This window comes from Dermochelys coriacea, chromosome 6 (genome assembly GCF_009764565.3).
Source record: "Dermochelys coriacea isolate rDerCor1 chromosome 6, rDerCor1.pri.v4, whole genome shotgun sequence".
Lineage (NCBI taxonomy): Eukaryota > Metazoa > Chordata > Testudines > Dermochelyidae > Dermochelys > Dermochelys coriacea.
In genome coordinates, this window is record NC_050073.1 from 64,250,128 (window position 1) to 64,274,126 (window position 23,999).

Sequence of the window (23,999 nt, forward strand, 5' to 3'; positions counted from 1 at the left end):
ATTGGTTAAAGGGGAGACTGCAACGGGTCCTACTGAAAGGCGAACTGTCAGGTTGGAGGGAGGTTACCAGTGGAGTTCCTCAGGGATCGGTTTTGGGACCAATCTTATTTAATCTTTTTATCACTGACCTTGGCACAAAAAGTGGGAGTGTGCTAATAAAGTTTGCAGATAATACAAAGCTGGGAGGTATTGCAAATTCGGAGAAGGATCGGGATATTATACAGGAGGATCTGGATTACCTTGTAAACTGGAGTAAAAGTAATAGGATGAAATTTAATAGTGAGAAGTGTAAGGTTATGCATTTAGGGATTAACAACAAGAATTTTAGTTATAAGTTGGGGACGCATCAATTAGAAGTAACAGAAGAGGAGAAGGACCTTGGAGTATTGGTTGATCATAGGATGACTATGAGCTGCCAATGTGATATGGCTGTGAAAAAAGCTAATGCGGTTTTGGGATGCATCAGGAGAGGTATTTCCAGTAGGGATAAGGAGGTTTTAGTACCATTATACAAGGCACTGGTGAGACCTCACCTAGAATACTGTGTGCAGGTCTGGTCTCCCATGTTTAAAAAGGATGAATTCAAACTGGAGCACGTACAGAGAAGGGCTACTAGGATGATCCGAGGAATGGAAAACTTGTCTTATGAAAGGAGACTTAAGGACCTTGGCTTGTTTAGCCTAACTAAAAGAAGGTTGAGAGGAGATATGATTGCTCTCTATAAATATATCAGAGGGATAAATACAGGAGAGGGAGAGGAATTATTTCAGCTCAGCACCAATGTGGACACAAGAACAAATGGGTATAAACTGGCCACCAGGAAGTTTAGACTTGAAATCAGACGAAGGTTTTTAACCATCAGAGGAGTGAAGTTTTGGAATAACCTTCCAAGGGAAGCAGTGGGGGCAAAAGATCTATCTGGTTTTAAGATTCTACTTGATAAGTTTATGGAGGAGATGGTATGATGGGATAATGGGATTTTGGTAAGTAATTGATCTTTAAATATTCAGGGTAAATAGGCCAAATCCCCTGAGATGGGATATTAGATGGATGGGATCTGAGTTACCCAGGAAAGAATTTTCTGTAGTATCTGGCTGGTGATTTTTGCCCATATGCTCAAGGTTTAGCTGATCGCCATATTTGGGGTCAGGAAGGAATTTTCTTCCAGGGCACATTGGAGAGGCCCTAGAGGCTTTTCGCCTTCCTCTGTAGCATGGGGCATGGGTGACTTGAGGGAGGCTTCTCTGCTCCTTGAAGTCTTTGAACCATGATTTAAGGACTTCAATAGCTCAGACATGGGTGAGGTTTTTCATAGGAGTGGGTGGGTGAGATTCTGTGGCCTGTGCTGTGCAGGAGGTCGGACTAGATAATCAGAATGGTCCCTTCTGACCTTAGTATCTATGAATCTAAAGGGAAAGAGAGAGAAGCAGACTAAAAAGTATGGCGAAAAATTTTCTTTTCATCTTGTCATTTTAACGTACAGAATTCAACCACATTAAGCCTATATCACTAGAGTCGCTGCATGCATTAATATCCAGCACTCATGGCTTAAAGTCGTCCTCTCATACAGTGAGTGAAGCTTAGGAGTCTTGCATATTGTCAATAAAATGAAATGACACTATTGCACAAAGATAGTCCAGAAGCACCATCAGTAAATCAGTGTGGGGTTGTTTGTTTTTAAATACAAGTTAGCAAGATTATTCCTTATTACCTTTACTTCCTTAACAGGCAAAATTAAAGAAAAAGATCTGCTTTGGGCTTAATCACCATCACAGTTACTTTTTAAAAAAAGAAAGAAATTGCATTAACATGAGTCATGCAAAACAGTTCAGTCACTATAGTAATTTAACGCTCACCTTCTGTAGATGAGAAAATATTTGCTCTCGTATACGTCTCTTTTCTTGCTCAGCTCTCTCCCGAAGTTTGTCCCTTGCTCTTGCAATTTCAGTCTTGGCCTCTTCTCGGGCTCTCTGATAGTCTCGGAGTAGCAGTTCAATCTCTGAAGGATACTGGATAATCCTTCTCTTTGGTTCTTGGACTCTGAAGATTGGGGGTGGGGAAAAGACACACTAAGAAACATCTGGTACAATGCCATGGGACAATTGTAAAGAATCACAGAAAGAGTTGCTTTCTTCCAACACTGAACAAGGAACTTCATAATAAGGAAAACAGGATTATTCTTAAAAAATACTGTCTCTTCCTGCTTCATGGAAGAGCTTCTGGATAGCTACCTAGCTTCTCTCCTCCCTCCTGAAGATTTAAAGAAAAATGCACACATGGTCACCTCAGGCTTTATTTAAATACAAAATCTTCAATATGTATGATTATGTGTGAAGAAGAATTATATCTGCAGCAGTAACAAAACTCAACAATGCATGTTCTACTGAAATAACTGCCCCATCTCATCACCCCACTATGCCCCCTCTTGCTTCTTGGTTATCCCCTCATTCTCCCCCTCCCCCTGCAAACACATGCCTCTAATTCTCTCTCAATGGGCAGCATGCAACTCCCACAGTGAGTCAACTCAGTGACCACCTCTGAAACAAGCTTCTCAAAGGCACATAGAAAGCCTTGGCACGAGTTGCACACTCATCCTTTCCCACCCAGTTCCCAAACTGTGCAATCACCACATCATTCACATCTCCTTTACAGGCCTCACAATCGCTGAGCGTGAAAATTGGATTCAGGGTGCATGTCTAGTATTCATCACACTGAGAATACTTACACCTCTGTGACATCCTATTAACATACAGGAGCAAATTAAGGTGCTAATTTTGATCTATTAAGCTCAGTAAAACAAGGGTCCCAATTATCTATTAGACTGCCTCTCTCCCCATCTACCATCAGGGCAGTCAAGTTCAGCTGGGGCAGTCTCTAAATTCAAACAACTTGGGGTTGGGGTTCTCAGCAGAGAGCCCTTATACTCTGGAATTCACTTCTCTCACTGTTCTGACGGAGCCCAAGTTTGTTGATATTTAGAGCATAATGCAAAACCCATCTCTCTTCCTTGGCTTTTTGAGTGGTGAGTGAAAGGAGAGGTTGGTGAGTAATTCATAATAAGTGGGGTGGAATCTTGCTTTTGCGAAAGTCTTTTGCTAAACATTTTACATGTGCAAAAATAAGTCCATGGTTTACTGCTTTAGACTATCAATTAAAACTAGGTAGATATGAACTATGTGGCATTTTCCTTTGCAGTGGGGAAAGGTTAGTTTTCCCTAAGTCATGAGAAAAAAGGAAATCAAATTGACCAAAACTTGTACAGAAAGTTTTTGCCTTCTCTAGAACAAAAACAACTCTCCTGCCCCAAAGTTCACTTCTACATCTGGCATTCCATAGTAGAATCTAAGTGCTCATTCTACCACAGACACATCACTGTTCACCTTAGTGAATAAAATGGGAATTGTGCATGTACACCTGAGGGCAGCATGGGTTGCCAAAGCTGAAGTTTACGTGTCCCTACCTAGTATTTTCTACTACATTTCTTCTCAGTTGCTGCAGGTACTCTCGGCGTCTGCTGGGGAGATCCAGATCCCGCTGGTTTGTGTCCAACATCTGCAACAGGCTCAGATGCTTTTGTGGACTGAGACTGCGGGTTCTCCTAAAGCTCTGCAGCCTTTCCTCCCTCTGCTTTCTCAGGGCTTCGATTGTCTTCATGTGCCTATTTAAGGGTACAAGGTCAGAGTTACAAGATATGCACCATATAAAGTTGCAAAGCTCACCTTTTCCAGAGCAATATATTCCACTGCTAAAGACCCTGAAAACCTGGTAAAGTGAAAACATGAAATTCACAAGAATCTAACAAAAGTACTCCTGCACAGCCCCCTTCAGTCACATGATCACAGGAGTTGCAGAAATGCTAAACCATTAAAATAGTAGGAAATGAGTACAAAAAATTAGAACTCACTTTCATGTTTTTAATAACCATTGGGGGGGGGGTGGGGGGAATCAAGAGATACGTTCAATACTGGTCTTAAACTTTTAGGTTATAATGATAACTTCCTGATTTCCAATACAAATATTACCCTACAATAAGAATCTTATAAAAAGGGCTTAATTTTTCCTAGTTTCTCCACCATTGTCTTTTTATTATTTGTTTTTGCCACCTTCACGTTCCCATAGCAGTATTTGCTAACAGAAACAAGAATGAAATATTGTTATAAAAATACTGAGGCATCACATTTTTTACATTGCAATAGCTCATCAACAGAATCCTACTCCGATGGCTCACAGTGCAGAGATTTGAGTGTGTGATTCTCATAGCTGCTAATGATTTTGGTTAACTTTGTAGAAGGGGGACGTTGGACCTGAATACTCTGTAGCTTGTACTTCTTCCCATTTCCATGATTACAGTGAAAGCCTTGTTCTTCATTATCATTTATACTACGGGTAAGAGAATCTTAATGTTACGCTTGTTCACACAAATGTTTCCGTTCTCCAGTTAAGATTCCTTAATAAACTGTTTAATACTTGTTATGTTTATTATTATTTTTATTATTATTATTATTATTATATTATATTATTATTATTAGTGTATTTTAAATGCATGAGATTCCACACAAAACTATTTTAAGTAATTTACCTTTCATAAAGTTGCTGCTTTATGGGAACTGAAGTCAGATCCTCTCCAGTTCCATTCTGAAGAATTCTCAGCAGTGCATCCGTTTCTCCAATTCCATAATTCAGCTTTGCTTCAGTAAGCTCTACAGTAAGAGGGTACTGCTTCATATCCAGATGTATGCCAGACATAATCTGGGCACGCTCTCTTCGAAGTCTCTCTATTTCTCTTGTTTTATTTTCCCAAGGCTGGGATTTCCCTTCTGTTTCAGTTGCTCGTTTGCTGATTGGCTTCTTTTCCATTTGATTTTGTAAATCAGCAGCACTGCCAGTCAAGCTAATTACCGAGGATGGAGGACTGCCCTTCACTCCACACCAGTTGCTAAATTTATTGTGTATGGGCAAGTCACGAAGACTATAGCTTCGTGGTCTGTGGGTCTTCACTAAGGAGGCATTCTCGTTTAGTAGAATTTCAGTATTACATTCACTTGCAGAAGCCGATGCTGTATCGTCATCTTGAAGGGGTACATGCATGCCACTCATTTTAGAAAGTGGAAAAGGGCAGTTATTTTGATTTTTCCAAAAGGAATGGTGGAACTGTGCAGAAGAGGTTTCCATCTGATGTTCTGGAGATCCATCAGCATTTGTCTTGCTTGACCAACACGGACTAATTTCTTGATTAAAAAACAAGTCAGAATTTGGAGGTGAATGTCTACATTCCTCAACATAAGAAGTCTGAGAGTGGTTTTTAATCAAAGAGGCATCAGAACTTCCAGTGGTTTTGTCATATCTGATTCTTCCTGAAGAGCCTCTTCCTCTTCTGGTGACATACATACAACGTAGTGAACGTTCCATTGGAATGTGCTCTTTGAGATCATCAACTAAATACTCCCCATGGCCAGAAACCTCTAAAGTGCTACTTGAATGATACAATCTTTTTGCACAAATTGTAGTGTGTGCGTCAGTGAATCTGTGCTTTTCCTTTGATTCTTTTGAAACACCTACTCCTAAGAACCCTTTAGCTATGTTCTTATCCGAGAAACTTGCAGATTTCTTGCTCACTTCTTTGCTTTCTCTGGAAGTGGTAGATTCATTGTCTGTTTCTGTTTGTGAAGAATTGTCTACATGAGGCTCCAAGGCATCCAAGCCAGAACATGAACGTGATCCTGGCTTTCTTTGATTACTGAGAGAACTTGAAGTATCATTAGGATGTTCCACAGATCCCTTGATAGAACAAAAGGACTTGCTACAGGTAACCTGGTTGCTTGGATTTGCACTAAGTGTTAGAATAGGGGAAGAGGCTCTGTCAACTAATAAGGTGTTTTTATAACATAGTTTCCTTTCTACTGCAATATCAGATTCATCAACATTTCTCTTATTCTGAGTGTAATGTGCTGGAGATGGAGATGTACTAGAAGTAGAACTGCTAACTACCGTGCATGAAGATTCATCTTGTCCTGAACTCAGCGAAGACGATACAACAGGAGAAACTGTGGGACTGCCAAAAGCAACATTCTGCTGTGCAATGAATGGTGTTTTTTGAAGATCTAAGATAGGAGTGGAGGCTCTGGCTAACGAAGGCAGATGCATAAAGGAATCTCCCAAAATATCAGCAGCAGAATCACTGAAGTCAGGCATGCTCTGCATTCTCATTTCAATGCTTTCTGGAGTTCTCTCTTGAACAGCGAGACGTACATTTTTCTTTTCCTGAGACCTACATACAGTGTTTGAACCTACCACTTTCACAATCACATTCACTTCCTGAGCTTTCATCAATTCATTTTCAATATTTGCCTGGAATAGGTTTTGCTTGTTTTTGCTTTGTGGGTGTTCTGAAATATCAGCTTGAATGCCTACATCTCCTGTAGTTTGCGTACAACTGTCTGACATAGCAGTCCTTACAATCTCTTCAGCAATTCCTCTTTGATTGATTTTGGCATTCTGCTCGTTATCTATAACATTCTGTTGGGAGAGGTTTCCCAGCAGCTCAGAAGTGTTATGAAGAAGCTGTGATAGGTGCATAGACAGATTCTGCATGCTCACCCAAGAAGAAGGTCGTTGAAATGAACTCCTATTTGTGTCTTGTTTTCTTGCAGAAACATCTGTATAACTTCTCCGGTGCCTCTTCTGTCTTTTATACCTTCCTGTAGCCATTGTTTGTGTTCCCTGCTCACAAGTAATGCCTTGTGGTTTTTTGGAGGCTGTTTCTGACTCAGAAGGGTAGAGTAGTACAATTTCATCAACTTGCATGGAACTGTTTCCAGGTTGTTCAGAAGGATTCTCAAATTTCGAAATTCTGTTTTTGGGGTTTGTTTCAAGTATCTCACTGGATACATTTACATAATGCTTGCTGTTGTCACTTGAATATGCAGATTCAAAGCCCTGTCTCACATCATTCCATCCCTGGGGGGCTTCAATGCTGCTTAAAGTGCTTGATAGTACTTTTGCATTAGCATAAGAACTGAGATGAGAGTGAAAAGGGGAGTTTTGAGAGTTCAGTCCATTATCCACACTGGAGCACCTCATAACCTTATGATTATCTAGGCTTAGAGGAGGCTGACTGCAAGAGACATCACTTGCACTACCAAAAACATATTGCTTCCAACCAATCTTGCAGAGTCCATCTTGCTGCCATGGATGAATGTATGGATTGATATCACTTGAACTAAAATGCATTGCATCTTTATCGTCCTGTAAAAACAAATCTGTTTCTTCTGGTTGATATCTCAATTCTTCAATTGTCTCTTCATTGCACTGTGATAAAGTAGTAGTATTTGAATGTTTTTTTGTTTCTATATCCATGGGACGACCAGCTCTATGTGCCAAAGCAGTTGAATAATGAACAGCAGAGGGCTCTAAGGAGTTGCTGCCTTGGCTTCTCTCCCCATAATTTTGTGAGCTTTTTGGATCATAATTAGCAGGTCTCTGAGTTTGTACCAATCTCTGCTGAAATCTGGGTTTATATTTAGCCAGTATTAAATTATCTGACTCCAATTTAGAAAATCTTTCAATTCCATGAAGATCATCTTCAGTTGGAGATGGAGGCTCAACACTCATATTCAATTCTTGTAAAGATTTAGAGGCAGGATACAAAGAAAGATGTGCCTTAGATGAAACTTCTGAAGTGTATTCAAGATCAGAGATTGCAGAAATAGCTGGGGCTGACAATATGTGATTCTGTAAACAATGTCTTTGTTCATCTTGTTTGCAATGCTTTGTATTTAGTGCAGTAAAGTATGATTTTTCATTCCTAAGTAATACCAACTTGGGTTCCTGTGGAGGCAAACAACTGTTTTCTGGTAAAATTTTGAAGGACGTATTCTCATTTTTCACGACAGAAAGATTTAGCCTTTCTGATTGTGAAGTCTTTCGCTTAATCTTCATTATATTATTTGCCATTATCTGATAATTGTCAGGACTATCAACACTTGAACATGCATTATTTTTGCAATGTACCATATCTTTTCCACTTCTTACATTTGCTCTGTTTTGATCTTCTTCCCTGGCATGCCCAACCTGCCAATTGTCTTGTAAATCTGCACATGAATTTATTTCAAAATCTGAGGCAGTGCGATATGTTTCTTTGGGATCTGCAGCATTGTTATCTGTGGGACATACTTGCCCACACAGATTATACATGTACTTGGAATCCACATTAATGTTTCCTAAACATGGGTTTTGCGATATTGTAATTTGTGGGGCCATGAACTCATTGGCAAAAACTGATGGTGCTATGGTTTGATTTTCAACAGGATCTTTTCCTAAAAATATTCTTCTCTGATTCCTGTCTGTTGCAGGAAGTGCATTCTCCAAGTTTGAATGCAATTCCTTCTCATTTCTGCCAATTCTCGCTCTCATATTTTCCTCTTTATTAAGAGCTGCTCTTGCAGCATCCTCAATAGCGAATGATGATGACATAGAAACATCATCATCTACTTTCCTTAGGTTTTCTAAAAATGCTTGTTGGAGTGAAACTTTATCCCAGGATTTTTTATCAACTTCTGTTTCATTGTTGAGTTGTTCAGAGTTACTTTTATGTACTGATTTTCCATCTTCAGCAAGATATCCTTGAGAGGTAGATTTTGTATCATCTATTGGGAGATGTCTCTTTTCTTTTGTAAGAGGAAGTACAATATTTGTTGAAGCAGATGGCTGCTGGTCAAATATCATGTTATCATCAGATTGACTCTCTTGCATTTGTACTATAGCAAATGCAGAACAGTTTGAAGTAGTTGTATGTGAAACATCGTATCTGCTAGTTTCATTGTAACCAATGTCAGCAGTAAGAGGGTATTCTGAAAACATTTTTAATGATGGGTAAGAAACTTTTGGAACTGCTCGAGGAAACTCTCTCTCTTCTCTTTCTTGTAGAGAATGAGGGTTTGTAAAAGTAGATGACAACTGGTCAGTCAAAGAAATGTCTTGCAATGAGTCATCAAGCTGCCTAAATTTCAGAGATTTTGAGTCTTCTGGCAAATTAGAGGTTTCAGAGGTACTAAGATTGTTGGAACTCTGAAATGTTGTATAAGATGGAACATTCTCCACAGTGCATAAAGGAAGAGATTTTGTTTCCTTATTGCTACTTTGTTCAAGATTTTGATATGTAAGCAAGCTCTTCTCGGGCAGTTTCATGCCAGAACTACCAATATAGTCCTCTGAGTATAAACACAATATTTTTTCTTTTATACCATGGCAAATCTGGAAAGAATCTTGACTTTGTTCTTGCTTTTCATCTACTCCAACTACCTCTTTAGTGATTTCATCATTCTGTGTGTCTGTTCTCTCTCTCTCTCCAAATGCAGAACAAATTGCGCTTTCATGATCTTTCTGATTTACAGAGAGATCATCAGAAACAAGTACAGGTACATCCAAATCTACTGATTCACTTTCAAAGTATTTTGTTTTTCCAAAACAAACAGCATCAATTTTACATTTGTCTTCTCTGCTGTCTACCAAAGCATTTGCAAGTGTAACGGGGCTATTCTTCAGCAGACCAGCAGAATATTTAGAAACACAAGAATTCATATTATATCTTGCAGAGTCTTCATCATAATGAGCATTTTCCCACAAGGGTTGATTAATACTTTCTAAAAGGGTCTCAGAAGCAACTGCAGAGTTGTCTGGATATCCCACACAGAGATCTCTAGAAGCCCTGTATGCCTGAATCTCACTGGGTTCAGTTTGATATCCAAATAAATCAGGAATCCTTTCACTATTACTTTTACAGTCCGTTTTAATATAGTTTGCAGTTGAACATTTCTCTGTCTGATTGCATTGTGCTAATTCTTTCTGACGTATATTAATATTTTGAAAAACTTTCGGAGAACAGACCTTTGGTAGTGATTGCTTTATTTTTTCTCTCATATCATTATCTTTCAACATTGAAGAGGAAAGCAGATTTTCATTATCTGAAGCCAGTGGACCAGACACAGCCATTGACGCATCCATACTTCCTTCTTGAACTATATCGTCTAAGGAATTAAAGCAAACTTTTGATTCCCCCCACACACTTAAGTCTGTGCTGTGCTCTGTGTCAGAATTGCTCACATTTTTAATTATATCTTCAGGAGAATCTAACCTTCCCAGGGAAACTGAATAATTTTTTGTGCCTTGCCTAGGTGCAGCAATTATGGATTCATGACACTCTGCAATATAGGAAGTTGAATTTATGTCATCCCTATCAGGAAATTGCCCAGATACAGCATAATTAGATGTGTTGTTTAATACAAAGTTTCCTTCCCTCTCCTTGTTCTGCATGATCATGGTTTGCAGAAAATCACTGTCTTTATTTTGCATTTTATCAGAAAATGATTCATCTCTTCTCTCTTCGTTAAGCGTACTGGGTGCTCCGTACACATCATTCTCCATTAATGTTTCATAGTAAGGAAGAACTCCAGTACCAGCATTGCTATTAAATGACTTTACATGTCCTCTTAACACAGTGGGATCATCCTGCACAACTTCTGTGCTGTTATTTATTCCAAAATATAGAGGATGATTTACAGACTGACATTGAAAGACTTTAAGCAAACACTGTTGAGTTTCTTCAGAAGACTTTATAGTTTCTGGTTTACGCTGTTGTTCATTAGGTACTGAGGAATCATTGACATCATTTCTAGAACAACTTTTAGATACCCAATTACTTTCTTTTAAGATCTCATTTAATTTATTATTTGTCGGTTGGTGGCTGCCTTTGTTTTCAGGTGGAACTTCATTTTGATTTTGAGAAGCAGTCAGTTCTCGACTCTCAATGTTTTCTTTGAAAGCCTTCCTTTCTTTATTGGTTCTAAAAACAGACGCATTATATGTTTTCACACTTTCATTTATTACATCTGCTTTAACCATTTGTACCAGATTTATCAGATATGTTTTCTCCTTCTCTTGTGCTATGAAGCACATTGGATCAGATTCAAAATTATCAGGTCTGCTTCCAACAAAATTTACACCCAAATCTTCAGACACCCCATACTTGAGATAGTTGGTATAAGAACTCTTATCTGTATTGCTATTCTCTTTAATAAGTCTTCCAGATTTTCCTCTGATTACATTTTGCTCAATTACTGCATTATCATCAGCTGAACTGTCACAGTTATTAATGTCTTCCACCCATTTATCCATTTTGCCCTTCTTTTCAATTGCATCATGGCTACCTCCTGTTAACCTTAAAGTATCAACTGACAAAACATCTCGTTCTTCTAGCTTAGAAGAAGCTGTAAAGTACATTTCTGGGATCTCAGATTCAATTATAAATTTTTCACTGTTGTCTCCGTCACAATACATCTGATCTAGAGCTGGAGTCTCTTGTGTAAATGAAACATTTACATCTGTGTGCAGTTCACCTCTTCCTGTGCTAACCAACATCTCATAGTCTTTTATATTAATTTGTTCCTCACTCTCAATCATTTTGGAGTTAGTTATGCTTCCATCAACTTTGTTTTCTTGATGAAAGTTCTTATGGGCCAAGCAGTCTGTTATACAAGTTTCACTTGTATTGCTAGAAACATTTTTTTGTTCCTTTTCACTGTTTTCTAAGGAGTTCTCTTCCCCACAACTAACAGGTATTGTTCTGGCTATTCTTTCAGCATTCAACACATTTTCTGTTATTCTGTTGGTCTGCTTCAATTCCTCATAAGTATCAAGGAAACCTATAGTATTCTCAGAGAAATCTGATGAGCTGGAACACACTGATGGAGTGCTTTTAGAAGCAGCTTCAGTCTCTGTTGAACAATAATTTATTTCCATGTTTGCTTTCCTTTTATTTTGATGAAAGCTACTTGTCTGAATGAAGCTGTCAGATATCGCCACTGTTTTTGATTCATCAGTGTCCCTTACACCACCAACACCAAACACACCTGATTCTTCTTTCTTTGCCTCTTCATGCAGTACTGTTGTGTGCACCTTTTGGTAAAACTCATGGTGATCTTTGCAAGCCACAAGATCACTGGGATCTTTAGATCTCTGAACCAGACTATTGCTTTCTAAATTATTTCTGCTCCTTTCTGCAATATCACATTGGGCTTCAACTACAGAGAAGTTATGTAAGGTTTCAGTCTGCCTAGCTTTAATTTCCAAAATATTGTTTTCCAACTTGATGACACTCTTAACCAGTTTAGCAATTTCTTCAGTGGTGTTTATTTTTTTACTCTGATAGGGAACCAGAGTCTCTTCCAGGATAATTTCATCTTCAGTATCAGTTGCCTTCTTTGTGCATTCAGATTTTTTATTCACACTTGGACTCCCTTCTTGGACAGCAGTGTCTGATATAGTTGTATTATGTTCAAGTACTTTTCCGGAGTCTGTTTTTACATAATTACTGGTTCCTCCAACAAACAAAACCTCTCCTGAGAAATCACTTTCACTAAGAACCATACAAGAAAAAGCAGTTTTACTCTCTTCTCTTAATTCAGGAAATGATTTGTTCTTGGTCTGAGTATCAGAGAGAACCGCTGCATCATATCCCACAGGAACTTCAACCTTTTTATGCATATTGTTTTTCTGCTCTTCAGATTTTAAGTAGCACATTGTGCAGAGGCAATCAGAATTTATTCCAGAACAGCAGCTTTTTTGGACATTGTTTTCTATACTAAAATTAGATCTGGTATCACAAAGTTCATTAACTGCTGTAAGATCCTGCAGTTGTGTATTATATTTCTCAGTTTCAGAAGCATGTAGAAAAAGATTAGTTTCTGCTGTGCCATTGTAAAATTCACTTGAGTTGGACTGGGATGTGCATTCATCTCTAATTTCACAAGTAGCTGCAGTTGAGAGCTCAGTGTTTTTTCCATTTAAATTCACATTAAGGTATCTTAATTCATCTACCACCAAATTTCTATATTTGGATGATGACCTTTCCTGGCCTACAGGGTGAGAACTCAAATTATCTTTTTCTTTACTTTCACTGCTTTCTTTTCTTATAGTCTCAGGACATAATGTGGTGTTTCCCAAAACATATAGGGATAAGCAACTTTCAGGATTGTCAGCCTGTAAACTTTCAAGAAAATGATCCTTTAAAACAATTTTCCTTTGAAATTCACAATTATTTTGTGAACACAGATCTTCATCCTGTTCATATTCTTCAGGATCTCTGAATGAAGGGGCCTCCAAGGCAGTTTCAATAAAGATATCTCTACTTGTTGTATTACAGACCAACTCTTTCTGAGAAGTGTCTATTGATATTGCAAACTGGTCATAACTAGCATCCTGGGGAAAGGTTGCAGGACCAGTGCGATAGGGTTTTCTTTCAAAAGAAAAATCTTTGTCTATGGTTATTTCTCCTGCAGACAACTGTTGGTAATCCATCTTCTGCACAGATTCAAAACTATTCCCCCTGTAGCTGAGTAGACCTACTTTACCAGCAGAATTTTCTCCTTGTTCAACAGAAGTCTGAAGTGTATAACTTTTCTTTATACCAGTGTCCCTGTTCTTGTTTGACAGGTCACGGAGAAAGAAACCCTCATCACAGGATGTTGATGTTCCGTCTTTTGCAAAGAGCTGACCATGTTTTTTATATATTCCGTTTTTTACTGAAGATGTTCCTACTGTGGATAGTGAAGCTGTATCAGGAGACAGCTCTTTAGACAATCCACTGGCAGCTGCATTGACAGATGCATCTCTTGTGTTTGACTCTGTTGTTTTTGATTCCATTATCAAATTATCACAATCATTATCTGTGTCGTCTTTTTCAATAGTTCTAAAGAAGCTATCTTCTAAATCAGAATTTCCTTGATCTTTTCTCTGCTGTAAAACATAGGTAGATGGTGCTGAAATGAATGATATTTTTTTAGAATCCTGATCCTTGGACAGTTCAGGATAAATTGTGGGGAGAGAGCCCTCTTCTTTTCCAGATACTGAGAACAAACAATCTGTCATGGAGTTTTTTTTCAAACAGCTATATTGTTTTGTGTATTCAACAGTAGATCCATAAGTAGATGATGCAGTAAGCTGTTTGTGTTTAGGATGAGCTGACTTGACATCTTCATAACCACCACGTTTTGCTGAAAATGTTGAAATGGGGACACATGAAGTGCTTGGTCCTACTGAACTGACAAACAATGACCTAACTTCTGGAGATTCTAAGTCAGAATTTTCATCAGAATTTGCATTTTCTTTGACCATCTTACTTAATAAAGATCCACTCTCAGGAACTTTATTTGCATCTATCTCAAAATGTGTTGTTTCTGGTAATGGTATTTCTGATCCATCAGAGGAGAAAGTTGCATTTATCTCATTTACACCATGTGATAAATGAGAAATACTATGCAACTGCTTATAGCCAGAGACAAAAGATACTTCAGCAGCTGACTGAGTTAGGTCATCTTTCTTCATCCAACATTCCAGCTTGCTCAGATGAGCACCATGAAATTGTAAATTTTTATGAGAAGAAGGTACAGCTATTCTGGGGCTGCTGATTTCACTTTTTGAATCATATGAAGACAAAGCATCAATGAGCGTCAAGGGGTTTCCGCCTGTAGAATTAAGTCTTTGATCAAGAAACCCTTCTTGTTTTATAAAACAAACCTTCATCTCTTTCAATGGCTGTTTGCAAGTGTTATTGCAAATGGACTGTGTTTGAGTACCCAGATAAAAAGAACTACTCTGCTTTAGATCATAATTTGTTCCTTTTACATCTTTGTCACTGGCTTCAGGCTTCCGGCATTCCTCAGTCTGTATGGCTGGGGACTTAGGACTCTGCAGCCTCCAAAATCTCTCTGCAGGCACTTCATCAGATGAATCAGATTTGGATTCTTCTACCAGATCTTCTGCTAACACCTCTTCTGCATCAGCTAAGCTATCCAGAGAAAAGCTTCTTTCAGTCTTTGCCAATCTACTGCGTGATGTGGATGAGGTCACTAAGGGTGAGACATGGTGATCATATCTGCCTTTGTAAAACTTAACTGGCTCTTGGTGAACCAATAACTTGTGAAAACGTTTTTTACTTCGTTTTTTGGCTTTATTTTCTTTTTCTACCAGAGAGTCTTGAGACATCTGACTATCATCACTTTCGGAATCTTCTGGGTTGGCGATACATTTATTCCGGTCTGAATCTTCCTGTTTCAGTTGCTCGGTCAAGGCTTTTGCATAAGCACAGGAGAGAGAATCCACAGAGTAGGAACTATCAGTATCAGAAAAGTCATTTTCATCATCCTCTTGCCAGTTCCCTAGCAGATCTGTGGCTGCTTTTGAGATTCCGACATTCAACACCTCAGCACTGTGCCATTTTTTTTCAATGTAACAGAGCGGTGTCTGGATGTTTATCTTATTAAGATTCCCTACTGAAGTAGCTGTCATCAGAAACTCCTGCTTTTCCACTGACTGCCTATCATGACTTGGCAAGGATGACTTTGGCTCTCTTTTTAAGTTCCTCACTGTTTGACTGAGACAAACTGATGGAGGCTTTCCACACACTATTGATTTTTTCACTTCCTTGGTAAAGCTTTCTGGAAGTGAATCTTGGCGTTCTCTTAAATCCATTCTAGACTTTTTATGAGATGCCTGGGCTTCACTTTCTTCTAGCTGTCTCTCTGTAGGCTGACTTGAATCTCCTAATACCTTCGCTTTGGTCACTTGTGTCCCTGTAATAAAGGTTTCAAGTTCACCTTTCTTCTTAAGCTGATTGGGAGAGAGGTTCTTAGAGATCTGGCTTTGAGGTTCAGTTTGTACTAGTCTATAATCTGATTTTTCCATTTTTTTATTATCTGTGTTGATATGTAATATAACTGGACCATTACAGTCTTTTTCTGCTCCGTTTTTATTTCCAAACAGTGATGTCTTTTGTTTTTTAGTTAGCTGTCTCTGTGTTGGGAAGGAACTATACCTCTCATCATTAAGGTCATCTCTCCTGGAATTGTCTTTAATTGTTCTGGGTAGATATTCTAGAGACAGCGCTTTCCCTGGCGGATTGTCTTCATGGCATTTATAGGTATTTGGTGAGGTAGATAATTCAGAGGTGGTCTTCCTCTTCAAGAAAGAGCTGTGAAAATAATGCAAGACAAAGAATCAGAGACTTTTACACACTGCGTGACTATACAAGTATATATTATGTCCTTGGCCCACAGAGACTCAGTAGCTGTAATCACTATTAATCACACTATAGCCCCGAGTCACTGAAATCCACTTAACACAAGCCTACTCATGCCCTACCTTTACCCTGTGGTTTCCAAATTTAAGAGAGCTCTGAGAAGATTCCCAGCTAGTTTAGTAATTGCTAGCCAGCTTCGAAGTCTGAGCCAGATACAGCACTTTAGTCAGTGATAGGCAAAAAACAATGCTGTTACTATTATAAATTATTTCAGAATGCCCAGAAGAGTGCTGGGTGCTTCATAGGAAAACAGAAGACAAGTCCCTGAACTCTAGAGCGTACAGTCTAGTGAGAAACTTCTCAATCAAGTTATAATATCAAGGAAAAGGGAATGATGCAGGCTTATATGTACAATCTGTATATATTAGGGCTGTCAAGTGATTAAAATAATTAATCGTGATTAATCGCACTGTTAAACAATAATAGAATACCATTTATTTAAATACTTTTGGATGTTTTCTACATTTTCAAATATATTGATTTCAGTTACAACACAGAATACAAAGTGTACAGTGCTCACTCTATTTTTGATTACAAGTACTTGCACTGTAAAAAGAACAAAACAGTATTTTTCAATTCACCTAATATAAGTACTGTAGTGCAATCTCTTTATCATGAAAGTTGAACTTACAAATGTAGAATTATGTACAAAAAATAACGGCATTGAAAAATAAAACAATGTAAAGCTTTAGAGCCTTCAAGTCCACTCAGTCATATTTCTTGTTCAGCCAATTGCTCAGACAAAACAAGTTTGTTTACATTTGCAGGCGATAGAGTAAACAAGAAGCAGGCAGCATTATCACCTGAAAATGAGAACAGGCCTTCTGATGGCACTGTTGTTGTAGTTGCAAGATATTTACCTGCCAGATGCGCTAAAGATTCATATGTCCCTTCATGCTTCAACCACCATTCCACGGGATATGCGTCTATGCTGATGACGGGTTCTGCTTGATAACAATCCAAAGCAGTGCGGACCGACGCATGTTCATTTTCATTATCTGACTCAGATGCCACCCAGTAGAAGGCTGATTTTCTTTTTTGGTGGTTTGGGTTCTGTAGTTTCCTCATCGGAGTGTTGCTCTTTTAAGACTTCTGAAAGCATGCTCCACACTTAATCCCTCTCAGATTTTGGAAGGCACTTCAGATTCTTAAACCTTGGGTCGAGTGCTGTAGCTATACCTAGAAATCTCACATTGGTACCTTCTTTGCGTTTTGTCAAATCTGCAGTGAAAGTGTTCTTAAAATGAACAACATGTGCTGGGTCACCATCGGAGATGGCTATAACATGAAATATATGGCAGAATACAGGTAAAACAGAGCAGGAGACATACAATTCTCCCCCAAGGAGTTCAGTCACAAATTTAATTAACGCATTTTTTTTTTAAACGAGTGTCCTCAGCATGGAAGCATGTCCCCTGGAATGGTGGCTGAAGAATGAAGGGGCATATGAATGTTTAGCATATCTGGCACGTAAATACCTTGCAGAGCCGGCTACAAAAGTGCCATGAAAATACCTGTTCTCATTTCAGGTGACATTGTAAAGCAGGCAGCAATATCTCCCGTCAATGTAAACAAACTTGTTTGTCTTAACGATTGGCTGAACAAGAAGTAGGACTGAGTGGACTTGTAGGCTCTAAAGTTTTACATTGTTTTGTTTTTGAGTGCAGTCATGTAACCAAAAAAATCTACAGTTGTAAGTTGCACTTTCACAACAAAGAGACTGCACTACAGTACTTGTATGAGGTGAATTGAAAAATACTATCTTTTATTTATCATTTTTACAGTTCAAATATTTGTAATAAAAAACAACACACACTTTGATTTCAACTACAACACAGAATATATATGAATATGTAGAAAAACATCCAAAATATTTCATAAAATTTCAGTGGGTATTCTATTGTATATCAGTGCGTTTAAAACTGCGATTAATTTTTTTAATCACAATTAAATTTTTTGAGTTAATCGCATTAGTTAATTGCGATTAATCGACAGCCCAAGCATATATACGTTTTGGTGGTCCAAATGTTGTGGGTATGTTGGGGGTGGTTAAGGGTACCCCTGCTTATCTTTTAAGGTGACACTGCAGAAGTGAATTTTTAGGAGTGGTTTGATCAGGCAAAAATAAAGTCTTGACCAAGAGTCCAGAAAAGGGATTCCAAACCTAAAGAAAAAGGTGCAGAGACATGTGAGAGAGCCAGTGAAAGGGGTATCAAGGATGCAGGGGCGATGTGAAAGGAGACTAGGTCAAAGATTTAGGGAGGGGTGCAGTATCTTGAAAGCAAAGACAAACTGCTTGAAAATGTGTCATAAAATAAGCCTGGAGACTTAAAAGAAAGTGAGAGTGGTGTAAATGCTTTTATAAAGATGGATCAGGGTTTCGACTTATACAAATTTGGGTTAATATACCCTTATAAAAATGTTTTTAGTACATTACCCGATAGTAGGGCAACAAATATTTCTTAAACTTGGAACAAATATGGAAAATTCTATAAAAGTTTACCTACCTGTAAATGAGTACATGTGGTGGGTAAAGATTACAGAAAGAATGTCTTCTGGGTTGCAAGGAACTTGAACCAAATGACTTGCTTTTCCTTTGCAACTTGTGATTCCAGGAGGTAATTGTAGTGTTTTGGTTCAGGACTTGGGACTGTTTCAAGTTATCCTCACTGAGCCAGCAGCTGGCCTCTAGCTGCTCTAGGTTTCTCTTGGCTTCCAGTAATTTTTGCTTCTTGACAATCCTCTCCAACTGGAACTTGACCTTTTTCCGCCTTATGTTTCTTTCTGCTTTCTTTAAAGAGTATCTCCGCAAAAGCTCCAGCTGTACCAGTCTTTTCCTGTTCTGCTCTACCAGGGAAGGACAGATCTCCAAATCCACAGTATTCTGCACTTCAGCTTCTGCATACGACTTAGACTCTGTCTGTACAGCAAACTCCCTCTGCTGCGGTTGAAGGGCAGCCAGTTGTTTCTTCTCATTAATAAGCCACTGTTGGACTATAAGCAAAATTATAAAAGAAAAATATTAGAAAATGTCTTCATTATTATCCTGTTCCTAATTTCAATCAGCAGCAAAGACCCACCAGAAGGGTGTAATCAATTATACATTAAGACTTTGTATGAATCATTTAAACCAGATCAGCATATTTAAAATGGCTGCTATCAGACATCTCTTCTGTTCTGCTTCAGTATATTGTTGGCCTACCCCCACTGCCTTTCTTAATTCTAAGATCCCTTCTCTAGGGTAGAGAGAGTGTGGCGTCTCAAGGGTACACAGACGGGACAGAAGCAGGAAGCCAGATTAAAGGCAGAAGCAGGCAGCCAGACAAAAGGGATTCTCTGATCTGTACTTTCTGAATACCAATGGAGGATACTTGTGATCCAACAAATCTAGAGGAAGTGGATATGTCACATCCCCTCTAGTGGCAACATTGTGCTGTATTAGTAATGGAGAGACCTCCAACTGGGATAAGACTTAGAAAGCTGACTACAAGTATGCTGCATCAGTGGTGGAGTTGGTTTTAAAACTAAGGGAGCTGATGGGATAAGCTTTTTCTAGCAAGAACTTGCAATGGCAAGTAACTTCTACAGGAATAAGCATCTATACATCTAATTCCTCAAAAATCATTCAAACTTTGACCTTAAAAAGCAATGGATACACTTAATGTTTCCTGCTGGTTTGAGAGGGGTTACCAAGTTCTACTGGTATTCCTCATTTAATGTGTGTCTCCAACAGTATTGTCTTTCTAAATGGAAGAAACTTCCTATACTTCTACCTTAAAATTTCTGAGATCAGATTATGGTTTGCATGTGTGATTTTAAGGAACTGAAAACGTGCATTGTGGGTAGGTCTATGATGGACCTGAAAGGCAGTGTGTTGTGGAACCAAGGTGCCCAAAGCATTTGGGTGTTACATTTGGCTAACAAGATATGGGAATTGAGTTTTGCCTACATGTTGACGTTGTCTTAAATAGTAATTTCCTGGATTTTTAGTGACTCCATTGAAAGTATATGCACTTGAACAACCTAACTCTCTAGCTCCTCTATCTATGGTCCATATCCCCATAGGTTTTTTGTTTTTGTTTTTTTTAAAAAAAAGTATTTTTGAGTGCTCTGAAAGTATTTAAAAATAGAGATAACAATAGTTCTCTATACTCCCCTTTCTTCTTTCCCAGCCTGTAGAAGAAACAACTTAATTTATGTATTATATTTGTTGGTTTGGTTTTGCTCGTTTATGCTGATGTGCATGTGCATCTAAAGCGAGGGGAAGCTAAGTCAATAAAATGGAATTTGCATTTAGCTCTGAAAATGGTTAGTTCCACGGTCATTGTTATCTCTTATGAGTTCCATAAACTAGTTCCAGATCTGAAAGTTCTATCTCCTCTGCTCATAAGTCAACCACTTCATTGTCCCTGCGGAACGAAACTGTCATGAAATGTCCGCAGGGATAAGTTCTGGGTCTGGTTCTGTTCAATATCTTCATCAATAATTTAGGTAATAGCACAGGGAGTACACTTATAAAGCTGGGAGGGGTTGAAAGTGCTTTTAGGATAGGATTAAAATTCAAAATGGTCTGGACAAACTGGAGAAATGGTCTGTAGTTTCCATTTGAATGTACAGACAGAGAAGAGACCATGGTGTAATAGTAATCTTTCAGTTTTAACCTATAATTAATTAGACTCGGCTTCAACTACTGCAAGACATTTCTTGCTCAGTACTGACAAAGATATGAAAGCATTTGACTGGAAGGCGTCAATCACATTTAGAGAAGGTCAAAATTAATAGTTTGAGAGGCCACAAAATGAATTATTGTACAGAGCTGCCACCAAGCAAATTTTCGAAACCTAGGTGAAATTCTGGTCCCACTGAAGTCAATGGCAAAACTCACGTTTACTTCAGTAGGGCCTGATTTTACCCCTAAACTTGAGTGTTCCTTTAAGTTTCATATTATATATTATGTGTTGACCTAGATTTTAAACAAATTGTCTCTTTCTTTTCACGTTTGTCCCTCTTGTAATTTTTGGTTCTCTCTGTATTTAATTGGTTTCATTCTTTAGGTTTCACATGGAATCTGCAGAAGATTTCAATCCATGCCATGGGCCTGTGCACATACATTTTCCTACGAACATCAGTTTGAGTGAAATGGACTATGAGTGTGTGAATGTGGTCTATGCCATTTTACAGGTGATACCGCTGGCAAATTGGGCAGGGATATAAAACCCACAGATCTTTACTGCAGTTGCAAGCATGTGCTGGTGTGTATAACAGTCCATCTTCAAAGAGCAACTCCCCACATGCCTTTCATCAGGAATTATCTCAACCTTGAAAGGCCTTCTTGGGTTTCAACTTCCCAGATAAATTCAAGAGATAACAGACATTTAAAAAAAGGAAAAAACCCAGATAGCCAAGTCACTCCACACTGCCATAAAGGGCACTTGAGTTAAATACTTAAATAGAGCCATGCAAGACAAGCAGCAACCGGGAGTATCAGGAGAGGCATTGAGCTCCATGCCATAAAACAAATAGTACTACTCCTGGGGAAATTCTGTGCCAAAAAATTATAAAATCTGCAAACAATATTTTAAAATTCTGCGTATTATTGGCCCTCTGAACCACATATGTCAATCTTCAGAAGTTCGAGAGCTGGGGCACACCTGCCGGGAGCCAGGGGTTGGGGTTTCAGCCCCACTGCTGCTGAAGCCCCGAGCCCTGGCAGGTGCACCCCATAGGGCTGAAGCCCTGAGCTGCCCCACCCGCTGGATAGAAGTCCCTACCCCACCACTCCGCTAGAAGGCAGAGGTCCTGAGCTGTCCCCCAGGTGATAGATGGAGAATGGGGGAAGATGTGGGGGGCTACGCAAGCTGGACTTTAATGGTAAAAAAGAGTCGCATGTAGCTCGTGAGTCACAGTTTGGCCACTCCTGCTATATAATCATGCCAGTTTCAATTATTTTTGAAATTTAATTTCAAAATACCTTCCAGCAATACAGAACAAAAAAAAAATCCCCCCATGAGCAGAGAGTTAAAGAAACCCCTATGACAACCAAGTTCCTGTTTCTCTGCCTGGCCCCCCGCCCCAAGCCCAGCTGCCAGGTCAGACACCCACATCCCCTCCCCTCAGAGACCAACCACAGGGCACCCCCACAGCCCAGACATTCTCATCCCCTACCCCCAGAGCCCAGCTGTGGGCCAAACTGAGCTGCGGGACCCCCCGAACCTAGACACTCGCACCCCCTATCCCCCCAGAGCCCAGCCACCCCTCCTGCAACCCAGACACTCACACCCTCAACTCCTCAGTGTCCAGCCGCCACCAGTCCAGACACCCACACCCCCTATCCCCCACCCCAGAGATCAAGAGGGAGAACAGCCTGATGCTGCGTCCTGGACTTCTGTGGAGTTTCCTGCATGCTGCCTCCTTCCTTCAGGGCATGCTGGGAACTGCAGCTGCCCGGAGCCTTCCAGCTCCCTTCTCCTCCCCCAGGCAGCGTCTTCTACTGTATTTGCGAGCTGGACTCTGCATGGTCCAGCAGCCCCTAGTGGTGGCCAGCAGCTCTCCAGTCCATTTCTGTGGGAAAAGGAAATTCTGTGCAGAACATTAATTTCCGTGCAAATTCTGTATTGCACAGTGGCCCAGAATTCCCCCAGGAGTAGTAGTACTTCCACTACTCAGCCGTGAACCCCCAAGCTAATAAACCAGTGCTGCAGGCAAGGTGCTAATGAACTCCATTAGTCCTCTGTCAGCAAAAGTTTGATAACTGTCCTCATAAGGAGGGCAATTATAGGAGAAAACTTAACTGTCAAAGACTCCACCAACGGTCCAAAAATGTAAAAAGGGGAGAAAAATGAAAACAGCAATGAAGGAATGTAGTAAAAGAAGGGAAGTAGAGAGCGAGAGAGAGACACCCACTTTCTCTGATCTGCTGGTTGATTAGTGCCTGGTCATATTCTAGTTCATGCTCTGCTTTGATCTGTCCTGCCAGGATCTGCTGCTTTAAATCCTCAACGTAGAGCTGCTGCTGTTGAATGTGTTCCCTGTGGAAAGCTTCCTGATCTCTCAGCTTCTGCTTGTACTCTTCATGCACAGAATCTATCTCTCTGCTGTTAGAAATGTTAACAATGATTTTAAACCAAGAAACAAACTTTTTTTGTTAAGACATTTATGTTAAACAGACCCTTAAATCAGACAAAGTTCAAGCTATTGTATGTACAATCAAACACATTTAAGGGGTAGAAAATTCTGTCAAGATCATACGGTGCTAAGGTAGTTGCATATGTGATGTCATACATAGTATGTCACAATCCCATAAAAATCAGTAAAAGTTACCACACATGAGGTTTCTCATGGTAAAACAGAAAATTCCATCATTAGAAAGTTAATAGCAAAGGTAACTTGTTAATATTGTTACTGATCATTTTTGTTTAAGGTCATCCTATAAGGAGATCCTTTTCTTTTAAATATGTAAAAATACCTTGCATGCTGTGCCTTTCATCTGAAGATTTCAAAGTACTTTGCAAGTGGCAAGTCATTATTATTCTTTTGTTACAGGCCAAAAAAACCTGAAGCCTAGTGAGGTTAAGCGAGTAACCCAAGGTTACACAGTCAGTCGCTAATACAGTCAACATAAGAGCCCAGATCTTGTCACCAAATTCTCTGCTCTAACCACTAGATAAGGTTGCTTCTTCTATATTTTAAGTGCAGTTATTGTCAAAAAGGTGACTATGTTAAAAAAAAACACTAACTGTTCTTCTCCGAGTGCATTCCAAGATATGTATACATGTATTTCAATGACAAAATATTTTTTTTACTACCTTCACTTACATTAGTACTATTAAGCCACTCATGGTTATGAAAGAGGGAGCTGGATTCCATT

At 39.2% G+C, this 23,999-nt stretch overlaps 1 protein-coding gene across 7 annotated transcripts in view; it reads right to left on the reverse strand.

Annotated features, from left to right (window-relative positions):
- Nucleotides 1-23,999, reverse strand: part of STARD9 (StAR related lipid transfer domain containing 9) — a 184,268-nt gene that overhangs the window by 19,186 nt on the left and 141,083 nt on the right. For 6 of the 7 annotated variants that reach the window (XR_006282342.1, XR_006282341.1, XR_006282340.1 and 3 more), the window contains exons 22-26: nucleotides 23,036-23,226; nucleotides 18,640-19,126; nucleotides 4,580-16,024; nucleotides 3,461-3,658; nucleotides 1,857-2,040 (exon numbers count right to left, since the gene is read on the reverse strand). Coding sequence is in view for 4 of the 7 variants with exons in the window: in XM_043517537.1 (XP_043373472.1) it covers nucleotides 1,857-2,040; nucleotides 3,461-3,658; nucleotides 4,580-16,024; nucleotides 18,640-19,126; nucleotides 23,036-23,226 (12,505 nt within the window). In the remaining 3 variants the exon portion in view is untranslated. Of the gene's footprint in view, nucleotides 1-1,856; nucleotides 2,041-3,460; nucleotides 3,659-4,579; nucleotides 16,025-18,639; nucleotides 19,127-23,035; nucleotides 23,229-23,999 lie in introns of all 7 variants that reach the window. The other variant, XM_043517535.1, reaches the window with a different exon arrangement.